Source organism: Mustela nigripes, chromosome 6 (genome assembly GCF_022355385.1).
Source record: "Mustela nigripes isolate SB6536 chromosome 6, MUSNIG.SB6536, whole genome shotgun sequence".
Taxonomy (NCBI): Eukaryota; Metazoa; Chordata; class Mammalia; order Carnivora; family Mustelidae; genus Mustela; species Mustela nigripes.
Genome location: NC_081562.1, coordinates 26,762,064 through 26,781,171, shown reverse-complemented (window position 1 = coordinate 26,781,171; position 19,108 = coordinate 26,762,064). Strand labels below are relative to the sequence as shown.

Genomic DNA, 19,108 nt, shown 5'->3' with positions numbered 1-19,108 from the left:
CGAGCTGTTGTTAGCATTGGAAAGACAGAGGGAGGGATGATTTGTCATGATCAGTTTTACCTTGAGAGACAGAACTTACTTTATGGTAACGTTGTGAGTCAATTACAAGAGAAGTACCCAGCCTGGCACCCCCCACTGCACTGCCTCCCATTAAAGGACCCAGGGAAAAGAAGTACCCTGGAGAGGGAATGATAGTTCTCCTCTCCGATGGCTCCAAATATCTGAAAATAGTACAAGAAATGGCTCCGTGTGTAGTTGAATTCCAGGTAAGACAACACTGTGCTAAGTGCACTAAACAGATTAACCTGAAATTGGACTCTGATCCCCAAGGAAACTGGCCGGTGTCGCCCAGTCCTTTCGGCCAGGCAGAGGAAAAACAACCTAATGTCTATCTCAACTGTGATTTGACTGGATATGATCTAAGCTTTGAATGGTGCCTAAGCTCATTTCAGATGCATAAAATACGTGTTAGACAATACTAAACAGGGAGCTTTGGGCTGGGGTGTGTACCCTACTATGGAGGAAATGACATAGAAAAATGAGGATCCAGCATTGTAATTCAGCCTTTCTCTATTCTACCATTTTAGTCAGACAAAAATTTCCTCTTCTCTTAGGTGTTTCTCAAGTAATTGCAAAAAAATAACCCAATAAATAAATAAATTAACTAGAGGAATTAATTTAACTAGTGGGTTAAAGCCTCTGCCTTTGGTTCAAAAAAAGTAGGGGTGGTTATTTATAGGATAGCATTCTTCCATTCAAATCATGTTACAAAATTCCTTTTAAAACCCTTCCCTCACAACTCACAGCCCTTTCCAAGCACCTAGCTCTCTGCATTATTCCTCTACTCCTTGAAGAAATGGAGGAGGAGGACAGATCACCAAAGGTAATGTCCTTATTAATAATATCCTATGTTTAAATACTTTATAATTTTAAAGCACTCTCAGATCCACTGTGGTCTTGTACAAGATGGTATAAATGATATCATACTATTTGACTGGTAAGAAAAGTTACATATAGTGATTGGTGCAGGTGAGACCTGAACACAAGATCATTCCAACCAAAAGCAATGGTCTGGAACCTGAAGCAAGGGGTCCCATGCTCATGCTCGCCAGTTTTCTGTGCAGTTTTTCCTCCCTTTAGTGAGTCTATTCCAGTCTCTTCCTCTTTCCTCCTCAGTTAATTCTGATTCATGCCTCACCTCATGTAATTACTAAATGAAAAAGATCTGAGTAGACCAACATCCAAACTAATATTCACTACACACACAAACCAGAAGCTAGACCTTTGAAGCAGAGGAAAAACTTGATTTTCTTTATCATTCAAAAAGACTATGGTGAGGGGCGGCTGGGTGGCTCAGTGGGTTAAAGCCTCTACCTTTGGTTCAGGTCATGATCCCAGGTTCCTAGGATCAAGCCCCATGTAGGGCTCTTTGCTCAGCGGGGAGTCTGCTTCCTCCTCTCTCTCTCTCTCTCTCTGTCTGCCTCTCTGCCTACTTGTGATCTCTGTCAAATAAATAAATAAAATCTTTTAAAAAATAAAATAAAAAGACTATGGTGAGATTACTCATTTTGTCAATTTGAACCAATTATCTTAAAACAATATTTGCATATTAACCAAAAGGGAGCCCCTAGCTACATGTGTTCAGTCCCTGTTTATAAATCAGGAAATAAATTTCAAGCAGCTTCTGTAAGAAAGCTAAGGCTTGGAAAATGTCCCTGCATGGACTTGATAAGATTTCCAATTGTGCCACGGTAAAATCTCATTTCTTGAATCCCTTTTCCAACATTAACTTATTATACAAACTTGCATCTCCCTGGCCCTGGAAATAGGAAGGTGGTGAAGTTAGATGCAGTGGTCATGAACCTGGAGGTCAGAATCTAGAACAGGAAGACCAGTGCCCTACTCTGGACTCTCCAAGGGACCCCAGGCTGGGAACAATCAGGCCTCACAGCCCTCTGGGCCAGGGTGGAACCCACCTACCCCCACCCTGCTTGCAGCCACATGGGTCCTTATTCATTTCTCCTTGCTCCTTCTCCCAGTGGACTCTGCATGAGTCCCAGTTTCCTTCACCTTGTAAGCTGACCAGGTTCTTGGTGGCCTTAGCCCCTCCTCCTTCTCCTTTGGCCCTCAGCTCTTGACCTCCCACCTCAGGAAGCATTTTCTGACTTGCAGGTCTGATCATATCCCCTGTGAAACCCTCCACCACCTTCAATCTTATCACATTTGTAGTTTTTACATGTACTTGTGTGACTGTGTGGTATTTGACTATATCTCCTCTCACAGTCCCAAGATTCTGGAAGGGCAGGGGCTGGTTTTAGATGCCAGTGCCTGGCACACAGTAGGCCCTCTGGGAATGAAAACCGAAGGGTCACAGGTGGCTGGAAGTCTGTGGAGTTCCTGGGCCACGTAGCCTGGGCTCCGTGGAGGGGGCAGGATGGACGGGGTTGGCTTCCGTAACACGGGGACCTCCCGGCTCCAATCTTAAAACCTGAGTGACCATCTGAAATGGAAAGGTTTGTCCCAAGTCCCTAGAAGACTTGACACTCCCAGATGGCAGAAATCCTATTATATGTGCTGGCCCCAGTCCCTAACTGTGCCCGTTACTTAGTGTGAAATGCAAGTGCAAAACACTTGGTAAATATTAGCCATCGCCAATATTAATGAATACGTTTCGGAGCGTGGGACCACGTGGAGGTCGTTACCTATAGCTTCAAAGAAGGCTTGGACGGACTCCTGAAAGAATGCAAACGACCCCCTAAGCAAAGAGAGAGACAGAGACAGAGACAGGGAAAGAAAAGAGAGGAAGAGGAAGGGAAGGAAAGGGAGAAAGAAACCTGCCTTCTTTCCTCCGGAAAACCAAACCCCCAAAACAAAAAACCCTCCAAACAAAAACCCTCTTAACCGACGTCTTCCCCTTTCTAGGCCTCACCCTCCCGTCCCCCCCAACACCTCACGGGCGAGTTCGGGACGTCCGTCACTGCGGACACGGCCATCGCCGCGACGCCTCCAGGCGCTGCCTGACCCGGGTGCAACTTTGTGAGATGTGCGCAGGGGGACCTCCTCTCCTGGAGACGGCATTTAAGGTCTCCGCGGGGCAAGGGGCGGTGTTTATACACACGGAGGGAGGGGGCTTTGCTGCTTCCTACTCACGGGTGTCTCAGCAGGCGCCTCAGGTTCCGCGGAACCCACGCGGCCGCGCGGCCGAGACCCCGCCCCCTGCCGCCCTTCCCCCGCCGCAACGGTCCTGGCACGCAGGCGCGGGGGCGCGCGCAGGGCGGGGCGCGCGGGGGCGGGGCTGCGCGGGCCCACTTAAATATACGCGCGGTGGGGGCGGCGCGGAGCTGCCGCGGCGCTGCCGCCTGAACGCCGGGACTTCGCACAACTGTCTTCTCGTCGCGCGAGCCTCGCTCTTCCCCCCCGGCGGCGACGGCGACAGCGACAGCGGCGGCGGCGCTGCCACCTCCAGCGGCAGCAGGAGAGAGCGGAGGCGAGCGGGCGGCGGGCTCCATGGAGAGCGGCGGACGCCCGGGCAGAGGCGGCGTTTCCTCTCCGGCACCCGGGCTGCAGTGACCCGCGCTTGTTCCCTGCCCCGCGTCGAAGCGGCCGCCGACTCCGGGACTGACCGGCCTCGCTGCCACTCCCCGCGCCGCCGTCTCGCCTCCCGGCGCCCCCCTGTGCCCCGACTCGCCCGCGCCCCAACTCCCCGGCGGGGTGGCGGCGGCCGGGCCCCCGCGGCGGCGGCCGGAGCAGCAGCGGCAGCAAGAGCCCGCCTCTATGATGAAGTTCAAGCCCAACCAGACGCGGACCTATGACCGCGAGGGCTTCAAGAAGCGGGCGGCGTGCCTGTGCTTCCGGAGCGAGCAGGAGGACGAGGTGAGGGCCGCCGGCGCGCTCGGTACCCTCCGCGGCTGGGGTGCCGGAGCAGGGCGGGGGCGTGGGGGGCGCGGCCGGCCGGGGTGGGGGTCCTCGCCTTCCCCCTTCCCTGCCCGACTCCTCGTCTGGCCCCGGGGCTGGGAGGGATTAGCCCCCCTCCCTCCTTCCCTCCTGCTCGCCCTCCCTCCTTCCTTCCTTTCTCTGGGTTGATGGAGGAGACAAAGGGGTTGGCCCAGCCCAGTGTTCTGGTGGGCGGCGTGAGGACCTGAGGCCCAGACGTCTCCTGGCCCGCGGGAAGGTCCCGGGCGGAATAGGTCGCTTCTGGCGGGAGTCACCATCTTAACACGCGAATTGAGTGTAAAGCCAGATAAACCTCGAGTGTTAACAGAGGCGGCAGAAATGGCGTGAGTGTTGCAACCCAAGCTCTCCTGCCGCTGCCTCTGTTACATTTTCCTTTAACGTTACAGCAGTTTGCGTTTTCTGATTAAACCTAGGGATGTTTGTGGACTGGCCAAACAGACCCCGTGCTTTAAAATAAAGCCCCATTCAGTCTGGTTTTTCAAATCGGACTCGGATGTGGACCCTTTAACCCGTAAGCACCTGGCATAATTACCCGTGATATATGTATTTTTTAAGGCCACCTTTTTTTAAAGTTTTCTGACAGCAGGAAGATGGCTAGTGAAAAATGTGGAATAAGGCCAGAGGGAGATGGGCAAAGTTGCCATTTTCAGAGCGTAGTCTCTAGTTCTCAGCGTTATTTACCAAGGCTGCTTTACTTTGCTGTTTGGTTTGACATCTGCAGAGGAGCATCCTTCCTTGTTCTAAGCGTAAGCAGTCAGTCTTCTGTAATTCATACTCCTGCGTTGGGTTGATAGGAGGCCCTTGAGGTTTTTCCTGGAAAGCAGTTTTTCCTTATTTCAATGTTACATTTATTTAATTTTAAAATGGTTCACTGTTCTAAATTTGCTTAAGGCAATACTAGTTGATTGGTAGCCATGAAAATCTTTTATAAAGCATTGCCATTCCTATAATGATTAGGCAGAGAAAAAACTAAGAGTTCTGCTTCCATAACCAACTGTGTCCAATAAAATACCAGGCTAAAGCTGGAGATAGGAAATGTAACGGCTTCCTTACTGCTGATCCCTGTAGTTAGGCTGAGTATGACACAGTGTATACAGTTAGTAGCATAGTTCTTACTATGCTGAGGAAAATCAAAGTGCTTCAAATGATGCTCTTCAAACTCTTGTTTTGCCTTTATTTATTTATTTTAAGAAACCAAGCCTTTTAGTGCTGATTGGTGCTTAGTTTGGGGCCTGTAAGTGTTTTTAGCCTAAATTTTCTTGAGTTTTCAGAAGAAAACTATGACCTGGGCCCAGTTAGGAAAGCTAGAAGGTGGGAGGGGAAAGATTTTTTAACATTCACAGAATAAATAGTCAATAAGCATTAAGTATATTCCATTATTTAAAAAGATTAGAACATTGTTGAGGGAGGGCCATGTTAGGAAAAAAGCAAGCTTTGAATATAAAAGAAGAGCCCAAAGTGATCAAGAAAGGTCGAGGATCTTGTCTGATTTGCTCACTATTGTGTAATCACATTCTTAGTTGAGTGCTTAGGATACGTGGGGCTTGCTTGCCTGAAGACCTGTAGGTTTGTTACATTTCATCCTCTGAGTGCTGGTTCATAGGTGAGGAGACAGTTGAGATTGTTAGTACTTTCCCCAAACGACATAAATAGATTCACAATTCAGGATCCAGCCCTTCCTTGCTCCTGATGCTGGGCTCTTGGCACAGGGTTCTTTAGCAGTTGGGTGCACACTATTTGCTGAATGAGAGATTTTGTGAGGCTAAGCTTGGAAGACTCTCTGGAAGTGATAACTTTGAAGTCTTGCCATAACCTGAACTTGGAATTCATGCTTTGGAAAAAAAATAAAACAGTTCCCAGGACAAAATACAGGAAATGGGAGGAAATTGAAATGATCTGTATTGTGTGAGTAGTAAAAGCAAAGCTTGAAGAATGCTTCAGAGATAACCTTAGTAGATCAATGAATTATTTTTGTGCTTGGAAATTGTTCCCTACTGTAATAAATGCTAAATTTCTAGCCTCTAGTTGAGTGAAGGTGCTACGGCCATTACATAAAATGAAGTAAGGAGCAAGCTCTGGAGTATTAGAGAAATCTGTTATGTAAAACTTGGCAAATCTGGTACAGTGCAGATGAAGAAACCAAGTCAGAATTTATGTTCTAAGGGAAGGCTCTAGAATTTTCTAAGTGAAATGCACAGCCAACTTTCACATGTATCTCTCTAGGATCTTCATTTCTGGAGTTGTGAGTTTTGGGGGCTCTTTCCATTATATGATAGTTACAAAATGACCCCTGTTAGCTTTCCAGGACATCTTGCTGTTTTCCTATTAATTTATTCCCACGTTACTAAAATTACACTGGTAGCCTTGCAAGGATAGAATACAAAACAGCCTGAATCCACCTCTTTAGCTAACAGGTGAGAATTCCCCACACACACACACTGGGTTAACACCACTTAGGTCCTGGTTGGGAGATTTAAATGTATGCCTTTATTTTAGGATGAAATGTTACAGAGTGTCAATTGAAATAAAATAATAGTAATTGCTCTTTTTTTTTTTTTTTTTTTAGTTTTTTTTTTTTTTTTTAAAGATTTTATTTATTTATCAGAGAGAGAGAGGGGGAGAGAGCGAGCACAGGCAGACAGAATGGCAGGCAGAGGCAGAGGGGGAAGCAGGCTCCCCGACGAGCAAGGAGCCCGATGCGGGACTCGATCCCAGGACGCCGGGATCATGACCTGAGCCGAAGGCAGCTGCTTAACCAACTGAGCCACCCAGGCGTCCCTAGTAATTGCTCTTTGACCACAAAAAGTTACAGTGTTCCAGTATGGTTCTTCTCCTGGAGTTCTCAGCCCATAGTTGAGAACAGGTTGTTTTAGGAAAGAAGGTTGTCCTAACAGCAGTCTTTATTTGGGGGGGGGGTATATATTTGCCCATTTTATCATCCCTGTGAGGTAAAAAGCATTAGCTCTTGTACAGGAGGAAATAAGTCAGCAGACATAACTTATCCCAAGGTCCCAAAAGCTGGCAGATAATTTTGAGCCCAGGTGCTTTATTTCTAAATCTTCTGTTCATTTGATTCTTGGTCAACTAGTTATTTCTATAGGGAACGACCCTATAGAAGTTTTGGCAGTTGGGCTTACACAGAATCCCACAAAATAAGCTTCCCGTTGATTAGCTGGGATACTGTGCTTGTACAGTGAAAAAGAACAATACATTCACAAAAGGTAACCAAAAATAGATTATTTTGAACTTATTGGTATATGAGAGTTTGAACAGGGCTGCAGAGATGGAAAGTGTCAACTCCTAAGAAACATACCCTCCAGTGGGAGGGTAGACAAATGACCTACATAAAGGGAAATAAAGTAAGGGAAGAGTAACTTAACATGCTCCAGGGTTAAGATCCACTGGATTTCAGTGAGAGAGGAAGGACCAAACATCACAGACAGCAAAACTTGGGGCTGTGGGTTAGTTGAGCTGCAGCTTAGGATGGCATAGGACAGAGAACTGCTGGGAAAAAAAGCACCTTAAATGTAAGGCTAAGGAGTTGCTAGGCAAGAAAGGAACACTTAGTTTTGAACAAGGAACATTTACATTTTAAATGTATGCAAGCTCGTGGATGATCTGGCAGCAAAATAGGATAGAATGCTAAAAAGAGAAATAGAAAGGACTTGATTTTGGGTGGAATCCAGGCACAGTTGTGAGGGAGAAACACTAACAAAACAGCCTTAAAGACTACCCACTACTCCCCTAATTAGCTTTTAAGCTCCTTGAGCCAGGGGCTGCATTCTACAGTCTGCTAAATGCCAAATGTGTATTAACTAAATGTCTGAATTCTACAAAATCATGCACTAAAACTAAGCCTTGAGGGAAAGCAGAGTTCTAAAAAGAATTGGTAGGGAAAGCAGAATTCCAAAACCAGAGCCCTAATAAAAACAAGTCTTAATAAGAAAGAGACTTCTAGTACAGGTTAAGTCTCTACCTACCACATTTGTCTGCTTGGATCAGTAGGTAGTCTGACTTATCAGATGTAAACTCTGGGGCTTAAGCTTTGCAGAAATCCTTTTAGATTTTAAGTCCTACAAGATAACTTGCCTCAAATGGAGACCACTTTTATTAAAATTAACTCTCCAAAGGCAGCTTTTTCTAAACATCGGAAATGTCACCTATGCCTAAAGCTCTCCCAAACCTAAAGGGCTTCTTAGGCCACTCAGCCAGCCACTTTCCAAAGGAAAGGCACTTCTGCAAAATTTGCATCTGTTTCAGGCTCTTGGTATGTATTACTAAGGCTTTCTGTAAATGGTGAAAGAAAGCTTACCTAGAGCTTCAGAACATTGACATACTAGGAGAAAATGTCATTAGCGCAACTTGGCATTCATCCATCTACCAATCTCATACAGATGGTCCCTGACTTCACTGGTTTCAGCCTGTGGTTTTTTGACTTTCTGGTGGTGCAAAAATGCATTCAGTAGAACCCACACCTCAGATTTTGAATTTTGATCTTTTTCCAGGCTTAACAGTAATCTCATTGGGTTAAGCACATTTTCCCAAAATGAGCCCATATTTCTGATCCTCCTCTAGCACTGTGCCTCTGTAGTGCACTGTAGTATAGTCCAAAAAGTAGTACTAATTTGTTTATTAATAAGTTAATGGATACAGTAATCATTGATCTTTTAAAATGTCTGTGTGTACACTGGTGTTCCTAATGTGCTGCTTGCTGGCCTAATTTTGGCTAAATACCTACAACATAGTTACTACAGTAGAGATGGTTTAATCATTCATGCATCGTGGTTCATGATAATGTGGGAAGAAAGTACAAAAACCCCAATACAGCTTCTAAATAACTATAATTCACAAAATATAACTCTTCATTCTTCCATTTAGGGATCACCGAGTTTCTCCAGATAGCTTGCCCCCACTAGAAGTAGTCATTTGTAATGACTAGTTGTTCCCAGAAGCTGACTGTGACCAAGAACAGTTAATAAGGGTAAAAGCTGAAACACAAATGACATTTGGGGGCCACGTGGTGTATAGGAATTTCAAGTACCTGCATCTTCTGAGGGCATAACTGCGTTACATAAACCTTACACAGCATATCCCCCGCCCCCCGCCATTTATAAGCTCTTACACACCCCCAGTGAGGAGGACTTACACTAGGTGATACAGAGTATAGAGATACTCCCAATTCATTCACAGACCTTTGTCCAGTAAGACTAAGGGCTGGTTCCAAGTAGACCATTATAATTACTACTTACATTCCAAATGCTTAAAACGTTGTCTAACAAAAAGACAAGTGTGAGAATTGACTTCTTAACTGTGATAAGGAAATGGTGGTGTGTTCTGATAATTGTTCAATACATGGAAGGAGGGGTTGAGGTTTGATAGTACAGCAGCAGGAATGCTTATATGAAGGTGAGCGGGTTGAATCAAGGAAATGTCTTCACTTTTCACAATCTAACAGCACTGGCTTTGAGGTTGAGTTTGATTCAAGTCTAATTCTGCAGCCTGGTGGGTTGGCTAACCTCCTTTTTATAAATCTTGCCTTTGGTCTCAACTCTGGCTTATCTGGAAGGCTGAATGTCCTCTTCACAGCTGTCACCTTGTCACTAATGTGGCAGACTATTACCTTGTTGGATACACAAAATGTAATAATGCCCAGAAAAGTATTTGAAAAGGAATTTAAAACCTATGAACAACCAGGGATGGATTTGCCAGCTGTTGGTGTTTTGGTGTATACTCCTAACTGAATGAGATATCAAAACCTCTGTTACTTCAGTAATAATGTTTTCAGAGCATCAGTGAGCATGCTAAACCTATATTACAGATCTAGTAGATTGGGGATGTTGTAGAAATGTTAAGATGGCTTTTTCTTTTTTTTTTTTTTTTTTTTTTTTGAGGATATTGAGTAATTTGTAATGGGAGTTCAGGTGCCTTGGCCAGGACTTAGGGTGTTTCATTCTCATTAACACTAAACAGCCCTACAAGGACAGACGCTTGATTTTAGAGAGGATGGTACTGGTGTACTGAATGGTAGATCAGCAGCCTTCAGTGTGTGCATCCAGAAATGAAACACACCTTGGTTGTGATCTGTACAGTTGGAAAAAACATCTTCAAGTTCAAACCAGTGTTTTCTACTTGCTGGATTTGCTTATTCTGGCTCTGTAATTTCTAATTTTGGTATGTAAGCCCTGTTGTCTAATATTTAAGAAAGCTTAAATTTAAGGCTTACATTTCATTTTACAAGAATTGCGATATTTGGACTTGGTGGTGTGGTACCTTCAGTGTCAGCCATTAATATTTTCTTTTTAAAGATTTTATTTATTTGACAGCACAAGCAGGAGCAGCAGCAGGGAGAAGGAGAAGCAGGCTTCAATGAGGGGCTCCATCCCTGGGCCCCAGGACCATGACCTGAGCTGCTTAACCAACTGAGCCACCTAGGCGTCCCAGCCATAACTATTCTCTAAGGTTTTACCAGCTGTTATCTGGTAGTGCTTCCTCTGGATTTGCACTGTTTTGCCAGTTAATTTCGTTTGAAGGAATCAAGTCCCAGTAGAAGCAATAGAGTCCTCTCCAGATGAGGAATGAGGGAAACAATGCTCAGGCCCCTTGAATGTTGATCGATCATTTTGCAATGATGGTGTGTCCATAGGCCAAAATTTGCTGCTTAGTTTTCAGATTGAGGGAATATGTGCCTGGATACGTGTTCCCTGAACTCCCAACTCCGAACTTTAGAGGTTTTTTTGGGGAAAGGTGGGAGTTGCTGAACTGTTTACTGTCAGCCTGGCACTTCAAGTTGGGGAAGGTTGCGTTCCTGGTGGCCTCCTCGAGTAGGAGGCAACTCCCATCCTGGCTGTGAGCTCTCCACTCCAGCAGCTGCTGGCAGTAGGGATGGAGCTGAGCAGATAGAACTACTGGCATGCATGTGGGACAACCAGTACACACCTCACAGATTGAACTTGGCTCTGAATTGATTGATGTATCTGGTGAGAATGGTTTACGTTCTGAAGGCAGTATACCAAGGTAATTTGGTGAACATTTTTGTTCAAGTTGATTAAGGCACCTGTTACTTCACAAATACCTTTGGTTATTTATCATAGCTTTTGTGTTTTAATTAGGGTGAATTTTAACCTACCCTAGCTCACAAATTTTCATTCATAAGATAAATACATAATTCTTATTTCAGGCACTGTTAAAATAATGATCCTCTAGGATAATCTGATAATGCCATCCTTTTTTTTAAAAAAGTGCTTGCATATTTCAAGGTTAATGCTACTCTTGATTGAGGTCTGCAGACTTTCCCTTTAGAGCCAGATATTTTGGGGCTTTGTGGGCCACACTTTCTGTCACAGCTACCCAGGTCTACTGTTGGGAGTATGAAAGCAGTCATAGACAACATGTAAAAATGAATGAGTGTGGCTAGATTTTTCTAATTTATGAACATTGGAATTTGAACTTCATATAATTGAAAATGCAAAACCATTTTTAGCTCCCAGACTGTACAGAAACAAGCTGTACACACACTGTAGCTTGCCAGCCCTCTTCTAGATTGTAAGTTACAGCTGCCTGTTAGAAAAGAAGTGACTTTTGTTCGTTTATACTTAGTTCGGAATATGAAGGTTACTTCTTTCCACCCAATTGTAAGCGTAAATACAATAGGAACTCTCTATATACTGAGCATTGGCTTTACCTGAATCTCCCTACTCCTTTCTCAGTCTTAGATACCTTTTAAGTATTCATACATTCCATAGGTGAGGGAACAGTGATGAGCCTGGGGTCACATACTCTTAAAATTTGGGAGAATGATAAGATTCTGTAATTTAAAAAACAGATATTATGACCACAAACCTAAGCACATACAGCTCTGAGGCTAGTAAACCAAGTCTTGGCTTCTATCTTTTGTTAGTCTCCAAGAATTGGAATGTCACGAATTGAATCTGGTAGTTAAAGTGATTTCATTAGGTTCATTCAGATGGTGTAGTAATGTGAGCACAATATTGTTGAATTCTGAAAAACTGTGTGTACAAAAGCTGTCATTGCTTGTTTGTGATAGACTCTGCACTCCTCTTATTTGAATGACTCTGAAAGGTGTGTTAATGCGGAAGGGCTTCCCAGCCCAGTGGAGGTTTGAGGGTGGTGTTGGGGGGCTGCGGTGCTCCCTGGGCAGCAGGAGTGTACGGTGGTCCTCCTCCTTGCAGGTGCTGCTGGTGAGCAGCAGCCGGTACCCTGACCAGTGGATTGTCCCTGGAGGAGGCATGGAGCCAGAGGAGGAACCTGGTGGCGCTGCCGTGAGGGAGGTGTACGAAGAGGTGAGATAAACTGCAGTAGCTTATTGGCTGTCCTTGCACACAGGCTGTGCTTGGGAAGTTTTACAGTGTCTGTGGGGCGCTTGGGCTACATGTGCACTGAGAAGACAACAAGGCAGGTCACATGGGTTCTCTCTTTGTTCAACATTTTTAAGCAGGCAACTAAGGTAGCATTTTGCTAAGAAGATACATTTGCTAACTGGTAAAACAGAGCTAAAAGCAATGTAGACGTCCCCCAGAATTGTTTAACAGACGACAAGCTTGATGAGTGATCAGTAGATAATATGGGGACCTTGTCTCTGAGCAGCTAGTAGTACACTGGAATGCACAGAGACATTCATGTGCTAGACTTGTCAGAGGAATAAGCAGACTGCTTTTGTTTTATCCTAAAGCTGAATAAAATGAGGCACGCACAATACACAAAAGCATACATGGCCTGCTTATCTTCTTAAAGTTGCTCATAGATAGAATTTGCTTTGTTAAATTACTGAGCAGCAGTTAGGGTATAAACGGGAAGCAAATTCTAATGCTCTCATTGGGTCTTGGTTCTCTAGTTAGAAAGGTTTCATAGAGATGGGTCTTAAAGGATGAACGCTTCCTGAGGGAGGAACATTTCCTAGATAGAGGATATAGCAGGTATCAATGTGTTAGTTGTGGTGCGGATATGATGTTCCAGTTGGTCTGTTACAGTAATGGGTAAAAGTAATGAGGACTCTGAATTCGAAGGGTAACATTAGAAAAAGAATTGTACCTCCTGAGCCATGTGAAGAAAAAAGGAGGTGGGGCAGAAAGACAGTCCTTAAAGTAAGAAGGGTCATACTTGTACAGAAAAGTCGTCTTTTCATTCATTAAATTTGTCCCACATTGGTAGAAAGTCTAACTTTTGGTCAGTCCCTGTCATTTCTTTAAAAAAAAAAAAAATGACAGTCAATCTGGTCAGTCTGAACTTGCATATGGAATAAATTAAGCCATGTTTTATAGCAGACCACAGGTCGTGAATCTTGCCATTGCTCAAAAAAAACCTTCACAGAAGCAGGCTTAGTATAGGAGGGCCTGTTGTGCTTAAATCCAAAAGTTGAAATAGTCAGAAAATAACTTCAGTATAAATTTTCTTAGGAAAGGTAACAATTTTACTTCATCCTTTTTTAATAGGCTGGAGTCAAAGGAAAGTTAGGCAGACTCCTGGGCATATTTGAGGTGAGTAGCTAAAGTAATCCTTTCAAATAATAGAATTATAACCATTCTTTCCTAACCAGCCAAATAATCTGGCACAACCTGAGCAGACTAAAACTATCAGTAAGCAAGTAAGTTAAAAGGATTAAGAGGGAGGGAATTAAGCTTTTTTTTCCTTCAAGGTACTACTTAAGGGTTAGTTTTGTCCTTCTGGTAGAACCGTAAACATTTTATTTTTAAGGGGGTGCCTGGTTGGCTTTGTCAGTACATCAGCCCACTCTTGATTGTGGCTCAGGTCTTGATCTCAGGGTCCTTGGTGCTTAGCAGGGAGGTCTGCTTGGGATTTTTCTTTAAGCCTCTGCCCCTGCTCACGCTTGCATGGGCAGGCCTCCCTTCCTCCCTCTCAATTAAAAAAAAAATAATGGAAAAGGCTTTCCACGGAAGTCAGAAATTGTGCAGTACTTGGTAGAATTGATGACTCCTGTAAAGTTCTCAAATTTTAGTATTCAGTCTTTCCCAGAATTCAGCACTTGCTTTACCCAATTGAAGAGCACCATCTCCTGGTTAAAGTGAAAAATGTATTGAGGGTTTTCTAGAATTCAGAGTAGCCAAGGTACAGATAGCAAGCACATTTCAGTATGTTGACAGGATTTTTGAAGGGAACTTCTCACAGTATAAATAAAGCTTCTATAACACAGGTCGGTGGTAATAGTAGTATTGGCATTACAAATGCTAAATTTCATAGAATCTGAGCAGAAAAAAGTAACCAATGTATCTTTCTCCTCAGAATATGTAAGGGAAAGTTAGAATTGTCCTCCTTGTTCACCCTGGTGATTTCAGTGAATCTGTGAACATAGCATAATAAATGTATTGATTTTCCAGGCATAGAAGTAAAACAATAAGTTCTTAAAAATAATGAACAGTAATGTTTTATGTGAGAGATGCCTCTCATTTTTTGTTGTTTCTGTTACTTCCCAAAGACGTAATGTGCTATTTGGATTGAGTGAATTGGGTTGTTTGTGGTAGAAAAAATTCTGGCAACTATCAGGCTGCCAGGCTGGCTCAGTTCATACAGCAAGCAGCTTTAGATCTCAGGGTTTTGAGTTCAAGCCCCGGGTCAGGCATAGAGTCCACTTAAAAAAAAAAATTAATAAAAAATTTTCAAATCCGTCAGTTACCTGAAGTCCTGGACTATAGTGGACAGGGCTAACTTTTAATTGAGATGAAGATGAGCCCCTTCATTTTAAAACCAAAGTATGTTTAATTTTGAATCTAGAAACAAGACAAGGTGGCAGTTTTAATGTGGGTAAAAAATCGAGTTTGAGCACATGGGACTAAAAGGTAATACTTCAGAAATGAGTAACCCATTCTTAACTTTGGCCACGCATAGTTCACCTGGAAGCTTTTTAAACTATCGGTACTTCATGTCTCTTAAAAACATGTGTTGAAATCAAAGTGCCAAAAGTTTACTTGGGGGAGTTAATTTCCTCATTGTACATGTTTTTTTTTCCCCCCACATAAAATTCACTTCTGTGCTGGGTTATATGACTGGATTATACTTGCCTATGCCAAGCATAGTATGCGTAATATTGCTAAGCAGTAGTATGCCACAACTGACTTTTTTCCCTCAAAAATGTGTAATAGCTAGCTCCTGGAGATTAAAATGCTTTTCTTTTTATATTCAAGCAGAACCAAGACAGAAAGCATAGAACGTATGTTTATGTTCTTACTGTCACTGAAATATTAGAAGATTGGGAAGATTCTGTTAATATAGGTAAGTTCCTTTTCCCTTTGTCATCTGGATTCTCTTAATTCAAGTATTTCGTACTTGTATAGTTTTCATCTTGAATTACTTTTGGTTCCCTTTTTCAAAGAGGATCAGTATATGTATGTCCACACTTGAATTATCTTAAAATTCTTCCACCAGCATATTGTCCCAAGTCATTCAAAAAAAAAAACGGTAAAGTTATTTGGGGGGAGGGCGTGAAGGGCATTATAAAAGCATTGGCCTACTTTTTAAAATTGACTTTACTGTATAATGACCAATGTCCTGCTATTTTCTAGGAAGGAAGAGAGAATGGTTCAAAGTAGAAGATGCCATCAAAGTTCTCCAGTGTCATAAGCCTGTACATGCAGAGTACCTGGAAAAACTAAAGCTGGGTTGTTCTCCAACCAATGGAAATTCCACAGTCCCTTCCCTTCCAGATAACAACACCTTGTTTGTGACTGCCGCACAGACCTCTGGGTTGCCATCCAGTAGAAGATAGAACTGGGAGGACCTCCCATGTGCAGTCTTGTGGGGAGAGGTCTCTTTATTTTTCTTGGTAAACATCCGAATGATGCTTGCAAACTGTCTGAATTTGCCATGCAGGATTTTCAAACAATTTGCAAGTTTTTCAGATGTTTTCAGATCTTCTTTAAAAAAAAAAAATGTAAAATATTTTAATAAGCCAAAGCCATGTGGAATTTTTTTTAGATGCCTTAATTGTGCCCCTGCCCCAACCCACACCCCCATTCTAGTTGTCAATTTTTCACACATTTTGTTCAGTTTTTCGTCCATTTGACATCAGTCTGTGGTTTTTGTCAGATCAGCTTATGGGTAGATCTTTTCTCTAAAATTATTTCCTCATCACAGCATTAACATAGTCAACAAATTCTTATGTTGTAGAAATTTATAAAAATCTTGATATTAAAGAAATCTGTCTATCTGAAAACGTGTATCACAGGATCACAGTTCTAATTTCTAAATTCCAGATTTTGACTATTTCTGTATGGTCCAGTAACTACTTTGACAAAGGACTTAATTTGCTATTTTCAGGAATTTGTCAACTCATTTGTCTAAATTTTCACAACTGGTACGTCTCTAGCTACCTGATAGGGCCAGTTTCCCTCTATAACCTGAACTTTCTGTTAAAGGACTATTAACTGTATACAGTTGGTGATTTTTAGAGAGGTATGTTAAGAAAGATGCATGTAATAAATACATCATCATGAAAAACTGTATTCATGAGATTTAAGTTAAGCATGCTAGATTGCCAATTCCCTTTATCCATAATCTCTCTACACAGAATACTTGAGAACCATAATTCTCTTGAGGTAAATGTTTCCTGTTTTTTAATTTACCGACCCCTCTAGTTAAACTTACTGGTTACCAGTAGTGACCCACAGAATTAAGAGTCTAACCTCAAATGCTAGTCAATGGTGACGACATCACAGTTGAGAAATGGCCTCCTTGATGTTCCACTGTTACAGACTTAGATTATTAAGACACCTAAGAATGTCTCATCTTTCATAGGTTGCTAGTAAGGTACTACTTATCCTATAACTATTGGGGCACTGGAACATACCTGAACCAAGAATTACTTTGTCTTATCTTTACACTCACTTGGAATCAAGAATCCACTGACAAACACACAGGTACCTTGTCTGAAGCCCCTGTGCTCCCTTTCCCCACCAAAACAAAACAAAAATAACAGAAATGAGACGGGAGGACAGAAACATTTGAATAAGAAAAACATGGGGCGGGAGGAGTGAAAGATGATTCTGTATGTAGGCGTTAGCCTTGTAAATATTATAACTGGTGAGTATAGAGTAGAAAGTTAGTATAGTTGTACATTCTACAAATTGCTAACCTTTAAAAATATACTTGCTGCTAAAAAATAGAGTGCTGTTACACCTAAGGAAAACCGGTGCAGCTGTTTTGAAAAAGATTTGTGCCATAAATGCAGCTGAACTAAATACAAATATTAGTTCACAAATTAATGCTGTCAGAGGAATGAGTAAAATAGAAAGACTTTTAACCAATGACATTTCATTCTAAATTACGTAGTGTGATCAAACATGATCATCCAGAATTTTTGTATTTTTCTTTGTATAGGTTATGTTTCCTGGGTGTTTTTAAAAAAGGAAACATTTTAAATCCACAGATTGACACTTTCAATCTTTAATGGACTTAAGATTTTTTTCTCAGTAATCGCTGAAGTCTTTAAATTATATACCTTAACACAGCAGAGGAACTGGATTTTGTATATAAAACTGTCCACCTGAAATGCTGTCACAAGTACTGGGGGTGGGGGGGGATCTTGTACATGATATTCTTAGAGGTAATAATGCATGAACTTACTTTATAAACTCCTAGACTGTGTATTTGACATGTAAAATATGTACAGTATTGTCAGCCATCTCTTAAAAGTTGAGCCTATAAATATTGTTGTATAATTTTTTTTGGTCAAGAACATTTGGACTAAGTAGTGCCACTAGGGTCAGGATTTTCTTCAGTGCCATTTAGCAAACCAACGGTCTTCAGGTCTATGCAACTAGCAAAAATTGGTATGATGCAGAAGAATACTTCACAGTTGTCGCACTTTGAATTTCACATGAGGGATTCTTCACTATTCCTCTGGAATCCAGGCTAGCAAAATTAGAGGAAAGGCCCTAAAGAGATTTCCATTTCTGTTGAGGAGGAAAAGCCTTCCTTTCCAGGCTCAATAGTTGAATCTACTATGGATGACAGTGTCTACTATCTCAACCCTTGAAACTTCACAAAGTGTTGGGACCCATTCTGCTTTCTGTGGTGTAGATGGATAAAAATTGGGCAGCTAAATTTTTCAGTCCCATGTGCCTCCTAAATAAAAGAAGTTAACTAGGTTATAAGTTGACATGCAGACACAAAGTAGCAAACTATCCTGAATATTTGTTGTTGGGGGTTGTGTGTGTGTGGGTATGTGTGTGTGTTTCAATAAACAGGTGAAATTTGCCCACCAGGCATGTGCCACTCAACTTTCTGTCAAACAGTTGTATAAAGCGGCAAAACAAGGGGTGTGTGTGTGTGGAATGATTGTTGTATACACTCTAAATTGCTTTGCATGGTCTCAGAGATAATTGGTGTAAGAATCTTGACTTTTTTTATATTTGGAAACCAAATAAAAATGGAAATAATTTTTTTTAAACCATAACTGAACATCGAGTGGAAAATGTGTCTGGCATTCCACAGTAAATAATTTACTTTTCTCCCATGGGTGGTCATACACATCATTTCATAGTATATTTATATACTTTCTTTCATGATCTCTTACTAGTGGGATTAGCTGGTTTAAAAGGGATTGTCCACCAGTGAAGTGTTCCTGTTACTCTCGGAAATAGACATTTCTCTGTTAAGATACCAGTCTCAAGGTGGCCCACTATGGCTATCTTATTTCTGCTTCTCAATGGGTTGTGTTAATTTTAATAATTACCAAGAGCTCTTCTATTCTGTAATTACAGTGTAACTGGCTAAGTTACCTTCCCCTACAATTTCTATTTCCCCAAAATACTGCCTACTGAAGACCAACTTACGAATTCTTACATAAAAATTCCATTCAAATCTCATCTGGTTTTTGACTGTTGGAGCAAAAACAATGAACTTCATAGAAAAACGATGGGACTAAACACAATAAAATAAGTTTGTTGTTTCTAGTAAACTGGGTTGTAGCAGGAATGTTGTCATGTAGTTGATTGTGCCTCAAAGTTTCAGGCTAACACTTGTTTCCTATATTTCTAAGGTTTACCAGAAGCTGCACAGTAATCCTCCGCTTTATGCCCAGCATTGTTGCTCATAGCACACAGTAGGTTTCTGCCCTCAAGACAGAGTCTAAGAAAAAAAAAAGACAGTCTAAGAGCATCTGTGTGACTGAGTTGGTTAAGCA

The 19,108-nt window shown here is 42.2% G+C and overlaps 1 protein-coding gene and 1 long non-coding RNA gene across 7 annotated transcripts in view; one reads left to right on the top strand and one right to left on the bottom strand.

The window, feature by feature from the left end:
* LOC132019365 (uncharacterized) overlaps window positions 1-3,220 on the bottom strand; it is a 209,840-nt gene extending 206,620 nt beyond the window's left edge. Inside the window, exon 1 of one of the 5 annotated variants that reach the window (XR_009404746.1) lies at window positions 3,151-3,220. This is a non-coding gene — a long non-coding RNA (uncharacterized LOC132019365). The other 4 variants (XR_009404745.1, XR_009404742.1, XR_009404744.1 and 1 more) reach the window with 4 other exon arrangements.
* Window positions 3,221-3,310: 90 nt separating this feature from the next.
* On the top strand, window positions 3,311-18,379 carry NUDT4 (nudix hydrolase 4). Of its 2 annotated transcripts, none has more exons than XM_059402357.1 (5): window positions 3,311-3,873; window positions 12,144-12,254; window positions 13,404-13,448; window positions 15,114-15,198; window positions 15,489-18,379. In XM_059402357.1, exons 1-5 carry the CDS (start codon window positions 3,775-3,777, stop codon window positions 15,689-15,691), a joined length of 543 nt encoding a protein of 180 aa, XP_059258340.1. In that variant the 5' UTR covers window positions 3,311-3,774; the 3' UTR covers window positions 15,692-18,379. The 2 variants fall into 2 exon arrangements, with proteins under 2 accessions (XP_059258340.1, XP_059258339.1); XM_059402356.1 differs by having other exon boundaries at window positions 15,111-15,198.
* The last annotated feature ends 729 nt before the right edge of the window (window positions 18,380-19,108 follow it).

Coding starts and splice junctions, on each gene's coding strand:
- NUDT4 (XM_059402356.1), top strand. CDS start 3,775: ATGATGAAGTTCAAGCCCAACCAGACGCGGACCTATGACCGCGAGGGC. Junction 12,255..13,403: donor TGAGGGAGGTGTACGAAGAG/GTGAGATAAACT, acceptor CTTTTTTAATAG/GCTGGAGTCAAAGGAAAGTT. Junction 13,449..15,110: donor GACTCCTGGGCATATTTGAG/GTGAGTAGCTAA, acceptor TTTATATTCAAG/CAGAACCAAGACAGAAAGCA.